This window comes from Podarcis muralis, chromosome 7 (genome assembly GCF_964188315.1).
Source record: "Podarcis muralis chromosome 7, rPodMur119.hap1.1, whole genome shotgun sequence".
In the NCBI taxonomy this organism is placed as follows: Eukaryota; Metazoa; Chordata; class Lepidosauria; order Squamata; family Lacertidae; genus Podarcis; species Podarcis muralis.
In genome coordinates this window covers 28,289,132-28,298,012 of record NC_135661.1, presented here as the reverse complement: position 1 = coordinate 28,298,012, position 8,881 = coordinate 28,289,132, and the positions used below count along the sequence as shown (strand labels likewise).

General features: G+C 47.3%; 1 protein-coding gene across 1 annotated transcript; it reads left to right on the top strand.

Moving 5' to 3' along the window:
* Positions 1-456: 456 nt before the first annotated feature.
* Positions 457-8,881, top strand: LOC114603146 (claudin-16-like). Its single transcript, XM_028741937.2, has 5 exons — positions 457-746; positions 1,904-2,030; positions 4,617-4,778; positions 6,224-6,288; positions 7,808-8,881. The coding sequence occupies exons 1-5, from the start codon at positions 657-659 to the stop codon at positions 8,003-8,005; spliced, it is 642 nt and encodes a 213-aa protein (XP_028597770.2). The 5' UTR covers positions 457-656; the 3' UTR covers positions 8,006-8,881.

Sequence of the window (8,881 nt, the reverse complement as noted above, 5' to 3'; positions counted from 1 at the left end):
TTAATGCCATGAAGGCTGAACATGATTCCTTAGAGAGGAACAAGACATGGGGACTAGTTCCAGGCCTGCTCAGGCCACAAAAGGTTTACAAAGTTCAGTTACTGCAAAAGTTTTTCAGTGCTAATTTTATGCATTTTTAAAAATCACCATGGTATTTAACAATAATATCTTATGTCCTTTAGAGGAGAAATTGTGAATTGTAGAATTTTAAATACCCGTCATCATCCTTGGCTTCACTCAATTTTGTTTGTAACACTCTTCGATTTTCTTCTAGTTGGGAGGGTGGGGGTGAGGAGGGGCCTCACAAGTGGAGTAACCCAGGGCCTCTCTTTATCTGGCCCTGCCAACAGGTCCCAGAGCTGGCTGGCTGGCTGCCTCTTCCGTTCCGCCTGACATTTAAGCTTCTCTGTGCCCCATTAATCTCCGCAGCCAAAGCCTCCCATTTCATTAAAAGGCACCGCTGCATGTTCGGCCCCTAAGCCAGGCCCAATGAGGAGGTCTCCAAGCATCCAGGTTTTAGCGAGGGGGGTGGCTTTCCAATGCCTAGTGTTCCCTTGTCTGGGCCAGGTGGGAGAACCCCTTAGGGCAGAAGGACAGAGCTGGAGCCCAGTGGGGCTGGCTGCTGGGCCCTTTACTCCTTCCACAAAGTCTCTTCCATGGGGCTGACCGCGAGCCTGCTCTCCATTTTCTTGGGGGCCTTTTCCTTTGTCTGTACCGTGGGTGCCATCTGCACAGACTGCTGGCAGGTAAGAAGAGCAAGCCATTTCCCTTGCCACTCTTCAGAAAGGGTCTGGGAGGGGCACCTGGTTGGTTGGTTGGTTGGTTGGTTGGGTGCCAGGAATAAGATATGTGCTCCAAATGTCCCCGTTTGCCATATTTCCTTGTCTCTTTCTCGGGATGAGGGCTCAGAGAAGGAAATCACTGCCCCTGATTCATGCCTTTTACAGATGTCTTGTTAAAATTCTGGCTGTGGCCATGCTTCAGGGTTCAGCTTCCTCTCCAAGGAGTTTCTAGAATGGGGAAGGACAGCTGCTGGTCCCTAATTTCATCTATAGAATACTGGAGGGAAATAGAAAGGAATGGGAAGGGCTAGGAGTTTAGGTCTACGATTTCATTGCCTTGTGCATAATTGGGCTTTTCGTTCCCTTAGGTATCAGAGAGTGGAGGAATGTATTAGTTCCTAAGGGTTTAAGCAGAGTTGGTGGGAATTTTAAAAGGGGTTAGTCGCTTCCAGGGGTGTTGCTAGGTATTTTAAAGCATTTGAAATTTAGGCAAAGGCCCATGACCCAGATTTGCATCAGATTTTCATATGCTCATTTATAACAGTCTTTGGGCAATTTCAGAGGGCATGTGATTGAAGGGGGGGGGGTGGAGGAATTTTGTCATTGCTGTGCTTTGTAAGTAATTTTTGTCATTGCTGTGCTTTGTAAGTAAGTGGTATGAGCTTTTCAAAAAGCTCATAAAACCTTGAGAACTTCCCCATAAAATTCACAGAATGATGTACAGGTGAGCCAATATTATCATGGTTACTTTATTAAAATTACAACCCATCCTTCCAGATGTTATCCGTCTAGTACCTATTACTGAGGCTGTGGCATTGGCTGCATACATTTAAAGCACATGTATCCTCCTCTCAAAAGAAATAATCCTGGGAACTGTAGTTTAAGAACTGTAAACCACAGTTCCCAGAATTCTTTGTGGTAAGGAAATGCTTAAGATGCATGGTGCATGCGTAGTCTCTGCTATGATCTAGCTGCCAGCAGATAGCCCTGCCTTAGCTGCTGCACCGCTTCAACTGAACAGGTGTCTAAGTGTTTTAGCCCCGAGTGGTCCATCTATTGAAGACCAGTAACTGATCTGAGGCTCCCTCACTCCTGCCTCCCCTTCCCCCCATCTCTTCCAGGTGAACAGCAAAGGCTCTGTGGTCCTCAGCATGCGTTGCCGAGGACTATGGGGAGAGTGCGTTTGGGACAAGTTTGTCAAAATCTGGACCTGCGATGTCTTCAGCTCTTACCTGAACCCGCATCCCGGTAAACGTCACGTCCCAAATCTGACCATCGAGCTCCACCAAGCTGCTGTCAAGGATGACCCCTTTTAAAGACAGCTCCCTGGTTGGCAGGGACACAGGTGGCACTGTGAGTTAAACCACAGAGCCTAGGACTTGCCAGTCAGAAGGTTGGCGGTTCGAATCCCCGCGATGGGGTGAGCTCCCATTGCTTGGTCCCTGCTCTTGCCAACCTAGCAGTTCGAAAGCATGCCAGTGCAAGTAGATCAATACCATAGGTACCACTTTGTCGGGAATTTAAATGGTGTTTCAGTATGCTGCTCTGGTTCACCAGAAGCGGCTTAGTCATACTGGCCTCATGACCTGGAAGCTGTACACTGGCTCCCTCGGCCAATAAAGCGAGATGAGTGCCGCAACCCCAGAGTCAGTCACGACTGGACCTAATGGTCAGGGGTCCCTTTACCTTTACCCTGGTTGGCACAGCAGCAGTGGCAGGCGATGGACCTTGAGACGGTTGGGTGGTGGGCAGGGAAGCGAATGGGAGGCATTGTCCAAACGCTGGGATGTCTGCACTGAGTGCAGCAAACTGGTTCTGCTGCTGTAAAATCACTAAATTGGTTTTTCTTGACTGTGCACATGCAATACTATGACCTTCCCACGGGGGGCAACCAAGGCTGTGTGAAAAAAAGATAATTACTGGTCTGTGCCAAGTGGCTGGCTTCTGACCACAGAAGCTGTTGGTTGGTAAACTGACGCCTCCCTTTCACTTCCTCTTCTCCATTTATAACTTGCCACGGCCCCAGGAGATTGCTGGGGCTCTAGAAATCCATTATTTCACACCCACAAACGGAATTCCTGGTTATTTCAGTTCTTCTCCTGCTTTCTGGGTTTTCAATTTGCTGACATCATTTCTCTATAAAGCAAAGGGGCTGCCAGTCGCTACAAATCAGCATTGTGAACAACCTCACTGCCACAGAGTGATTGGAAGGCCAACAGAATATTTGCATGTTTTTATTTATTTTTCTAAATATAAAGAATTTGGGAATTATTAGCACAGGCTCTGGGGATGGTCATTAGCTTATATGGCTAAAAAATCAACAACTACCTGGAACCATGCTAGCTTGGAATAGAGCCTCCACATTCAGGACAGTCTACCTTTGACTTTCAGGTGACTGTGCCCTTACACTCTGGTCCAGAGCATCCATAGGCATCAGGTTGTCTGCCATTGGAGGCAAGATGGTAGAAAAAGGAGCTCTTGGTCAGATTTGAGAAGGCATTGTCTGTAAGATCGCTCCACATTTTAGTCTAGAACTGTGTTGTGTTTGCTCTAAGGCGGGTGCTTCCGACGACTCACTGCGCTGGCCAGGGCTGATGTAGTCCAAAAGATTTCTTTTTTCCTTTTTAAATCATTTTTATTGGTTTCACAAATACAAAGTACAAATATACACACACTAGTAAAAATATATCAATATAAAGAGATCCTCTGAATCTCAAGACTTTCCCCCCCATCCCCTCCATGGGGTCTCATTTTAAACATCTACAACTGCATATTCATCCTACTCCAATTTTTATATCAAACCATATTGTCCATTGTAATTTTTACACTACAAGTGAATCCAAATCCTGCTCTTGTTTCCATCTGCTTACAGTGCTCTCCTAAGTAATTTTCCCCCATTCTTTTATAAAGGTATTTATCCTCTTGGTTTCTGAGGTTTCCACTCAGCTTTGCCATCTCGGCATAGTCCATCAGCTTGGTTGGCCATTCTTCTCTGGTAGGGACTTTGTCTCCTCTCCAACTCTGGGCTAATAACATCTGGGCAGCTGTTGTTCCATACTTAAAAAGTATTTTCTGCTTTTTTGGTATGTCGGCACCTGTAATTCCTAATAAAAAACTTCTGGTTTCTTAACAAAGGTTATTTTGAGCATTTATTTTTTATTTCATTATATATATCATCTCCAACCTGGTGCTTCCAAATGTTTTGGACTACAAGAAGCAGAGGGACGCAGGTGGCGCTGTGGGTTAAACCACAGAGCCTAGGACTTGCTGATCAGAAGGTTGGCGGTTTGAATCCCCGCAACGGGGTGAGCTCCCGTTGCTCGGTCCCTGCTCCTGCCCACCTAGCAGTTCGAAAGCACGTCAAAGTGCAAGTAGATAAATAGGTACTGCTCTGGAGGGAAGGTAAACGGTGTTTCCGTGCGCTGCTCTGGTTCGCCAGAAGCGGCTTAGTCATGCTGGCCACATGACCTGGAAGCTGTACACCGGCTCCCTTGGCCAATAAAGCGAGATGAGCGCCACAACCCCAGAGTCAGTCACAACTAGACCTAATGGTCAAGGGTCCCTTTACCCTTTACCTTACAAGAAGCAGAAAGAAACATGTAGTCCAAAACATTTGGAGGCACCAGGTTGGAGGAAGACTCCTGTATGATTTGCTGGTCCATGGTCAGAGACAGGATACTGGGACAAAGAACCGCTGGCCTCCCCCCCCCCCCATACAAAGCAGACCTTGCAGTCCCATATTTAACAGTCCCATACTGATCTTGTCCCCACTCAAAACCATGCTGGTGTGTTCCTGGTCACTTGCTGGGGCTTGACCTATGTATCTTCCTGCAGGGGCCATTATCATCGCAAGAGCTTCACTCATCACATCTGCCATCGCAGGGGCTGCAGCCTTCATCTGCCTCCTCTCAGGATGTCCATATTTCCGCTGCTTCCAAGAGGCCACGGCCAAGTGGCGCTGCCTCTGCCTCTCCACGGGATGCTATCTCTTTGCAGGTATGTCCTCTGCTGAAGACCAGAGGCTTTCAACGCAAGAGCCCTCTTCATTAGACAAAAGCAATTCCCTGCAGTGCCTTGGGACAGGTAAAGCCCATGCAAGCTGGCTCACACCTCTTTTTGACTGTGGTGTCATTGATGAGCCCTGCCATTGGGCAAAGAGAGGCACCTACCTCAGTCGGCAGAATCTGATGAGCCACAGGTCCTCTGCCCTAGTCACTCCTCCTTGAGCCTTCCCATGACACATAGATCAGGCTGCACAATTCCTTATTGCAGAAGAAAGTGGGGAAGCATGCCTAGACCCATGGGATATTGCTGAATGTGACCCCACTCTCTGAGTGGTGAGAGATTCCAGCATTCACCCAGGGTTTTGTTTCCTTGGAATGCTCATTGGAGACTGTGGCGTCTTTAGAGTTTTAGTTGGATGTATGAGCAAAGGATAGCAGTGCTTGTGGCTTGGAGACTCCAGCAGGTCTTGCTTCCACATTAGGGTTCCAGGGAAGCCCTACGTCACAATTCACAGGTCCAGCACAGAGCAAGATGTGCCTCTATGTCTCCGGCTTCCAGCATCAGCCAAAACACACATACTTACTTACACAACCCTGTGTACGTAAGACTAAAAGTTTCACAACTTCAGAGCAGCTCATGTTTCATGTTTCTCTTTTCTGGGCTGGAAGGAGGTCAGCCCAGAGCAGTGACTCAAGCAGAGAATCAACAGGCAGCCTCTTCTTTGGACAGGCACTTTGGGAAGAACTTTCTGGCTGTTTTGGAAGGTGATGGACTCTCTTTCCTTGAGGGTTTCTAAACAGAGGTTGGATGGCTATCTGCCACGCATTATTTAGCTGTGATTCTACAATTCTACAATTCCATGATTCACAAGAGTCTTAAATCACTGGATTTCTGTATCCCTTGCAGCATACCAGTGGGTCTGGCACCATGGGTATAGCTGGAGGGAGGGGCAATTTCCCTTCCAAATCAAGCAAATAAATAAATAAATAAATAAAAACAATTAACTAAAAGTAGAAATTGTACACTTTGACAGATTTTTCTGAGCACTTGCGGTCAAAAGAAAGTAATTTTAAACAACTGTTGTAGAGATATTTCATTCTAGACAGAGGATGATGACAAGTGGGTGCCCTGCTTCCCCCCCCCCCCAGCAGAAATCCTGGCTATGCCCATGTCTGGCACCCAATTGGGAATTCCCAAGGTAAAGACTTGCAGGGAGGGAGGGAGGAAGGAATGGGCATAGCCAAAGGGGGGGGGCAGGGAGGGACAGCTAACCCCCTAAATCAATAAAAAATACCGGTAATAAAAATGTATATCTAATTGAGGTTCTGCCCCCTCACAAAAATCCTGGCTATGCCCGTGTAGTGGTGGGGGAGAAAGTAAATAAGTTCTGCACTCCAAGTTCATAAGAGCTCACACCTCTCTCCCTTTCCTTTTAGGCTTTTTGTCCTGCATTGGCGTGATCCGATATTGCCTGTATGTCTTCTTCCAGCACCAGTATGAGGTATTTCCCCTATCTGCTATGGCTGTGTGTCCTTTTTTGCCCACCCTCCTTGTGGTGGTTGTATTGTACAACACGCAGAGAAATAGCGCTGGCAGCTGACTCTTACTCCAACACAGACAATGGGGAGATGCTTGAAGGCAGAGGGCTAGCCTAGGGCAGCGCTGTGCCAGAATGCCCTCTCTCTTTTTTAAACAGTGTCCCATTCCTTAATGAGAAAATAAATTGCATTTCAAAATTACCAAAAGGACAAGAACGTTTTGGAACGATTCCCATGGGTGGGGTGCAGGGCTTTGGTCACACCTTGCTTTCAAATAGTGCTGAAGAGCATTTGCAAGTCTCCTGCCAGGGCTGGCCCACCCATGAGACATGCTGAGGCAGTTGCCTCAGGCGGCAGCTTGGACAGATACATCCAGGTTGCTTGGAGAGCACCACTCACTGCCTCCTGCACTTACTGCTCATTGTCTCTTCTTTCTCCAACCCCCCACTCCCACTGCAGCTGAATATTCCTCCTCCTCCACACATGCCATTAGCCTCCTCTTCAATCTCCTTCCTTCTCCCTCCCTGTGAGGTAGGTTAGGCCCCTAAGGCCACCCAGTGAGCGTCATCATGTCTGAGTGGGGATTTGAACCCTGATCTCTCCTGGGTCCTAGCCCAACACTCTAACCACTACACCACACCGGCTTTCGCAATCAGCACCGTCCATAAAATCTGCCCGGTTGCAGTTTCCAACATGGCAGTCCCAACTGACAATGTGTGGGATGGAACATAAGCAGTCATGTACAACACTTCCTGTTTGCCCAGAGTGGACACATGGGGATGTTACTCCAGCCAGGAGGACTTCCTGTCACACCTGTCTGGAGCATCCTCCCCCTGCTTGTGTCCAGGTAGATGGGCGTGAGCCTGTGAGACCCCATAAAAGGGCTGGTCACGCAGCGATCTTTCTCTCTCGACCATTTTCTCTTCAGGCTTTTGCTGTGTGCTGGCTCTCAGCCAGCAGCACATGGGCTCAGTCCCCATATGGGATAAACTCTCTTCTGTAATTATAAGCTAAAGCCTGCCTTCAGGGAACCTACTGTGAACTGAATGTGAGTAAACTTCTTATCATTACTTTTAAAAGAAGACTGTTGTGTCTTTATTCTTTTTAAGAGGGAACAAAGGGGATTTACCAGGAACATAGCTGTCAACGTTTCCCTTTTTTAAAGGGGAATTCCCTTATTCCGAATAGGATTCCTCGCAAGAAAAGGGAAAAGTTGACAGCTATGACCAGGAACAAACCCGATCTGGACAAAGCCAGATTGGACCGCTAAAGTAAAGAGATTCAGATGAATCTACCAACTAGCTTCCTGCTAAATACTGGGGAATGTACTCTGCTACTGACTCACTAGCGTGAGTGAGGAAGGATCATATTTAGTCAACATTCCCACACAATGCACCCCACAGCACCCCACAATGCCAATGCCTGGGATCCCCCTCCATGCCAAATCCTTGACCAACCAGCTCTTTCCCATTTGCCTTCTAGGTGTCTCTGAGCATCCCTGGATTCCCCAGCTTTGAGTATGGCTATTCCCTGTGGATGGCTGTAGCAGGTGGCCTGGCAGCCATTGCTGCAGCTGTCACGTCGTACTACGAAGGGGTGCTTCTAAAGACCTTCAGCATGAGTCAAGCCAAGGAGATGCCTGCTGGAGATGCTGCTGGGACTACTTGGACATACGTCTGAGGGAGGGAGGGACCCCAGAGCATCTTCTGATAGTGGCGTTTAGTAAAATGTTTCTCACAGGTGTTTCTTAGAGGACCATCCGATTCCGTGATTGTGACCCATCAGAGGAGCTCAACGATCAAGGCGGTGCATAAGGAAACAGACTGTCCACAGAAAGATAAAATCAACAAAATAATCCATAAAAACGTTGTTTAAAACATCAGCAAATACTAATTGGTTGCCTGTGCCCTGTGGAGCTCCTTGCAGGTAGAGGTTTTGGCAGAACTGCCCCTCTCTCCTTTCAGGTAGGTGTCTTTTGAAAGCCTTTGCAACAAGAATTTTATCCTTTTTTAAGGCAACCAGTATTTGCTGATGTTTAAAACAATGTTTCAATGGATACTTTTGTTGGTTTTATCCTTCTGTGTTTTGTAGCGTCTTGTGATACGTTTTATGCAAGCTTAATTATAAATAAACGTGGCGAGTTGTGAGGCTAACTTTAGCGGGAGGTTGAACAGAAATTTTAAAAAGCCCTTTGAATGGCAGATGGGGCCTGCCCTCACGGACAAAGTGCACAGCACCCCTGAGCATGGGCAGAATTGGCGTCAAAGGAAAATTTTCTTTCGATCAAACGAAGCATGGCATCCAACAAAGTCCTACTCAGAGTAGACTCAAGTTAGCCATTTTTATGGACATGCTCTAATGTTGGATACAACCCATAATCGACACTGTGCCGCCTGCCTCCTCTTCTCATAGGGACAAAGCTGAATATTTGCTCTAAGGTTGGCACCCTCAAATTGTGGTCCACGAGCTTCATTCAGGTGGTCTGTGGTGCATCCATGAATTTGTGGCTGCAGGTGGAAGACCACACAACCATTGCATTAAATATTCCTAACTGAA

Bases quoted from the DNA above. Each gene is read 5' to 3' on its own strand.
- LOC114603146 (XM_028741937.2), top strand. From the start codon at position 657: ATGGGGCTGACCGCGAGCCTGCTCTCCATTTTCTTGGGGGCCTTTTCC. The intron at 747-1,903 runs GTAAGAAGAGCA...CATCTCTTCCAG, and splicing joins TCTGCACAGACTGCTGGCAG to GTGAACAGCAAAGGCTCTGT. The intron at 6,289-7,807 runs GTATTTCCCCTA...TTTGCCTTCTAG, and splicing joins TCTTCCAGCACCAGTATGAG to GTGTCTCTGAGCATCCCTGG.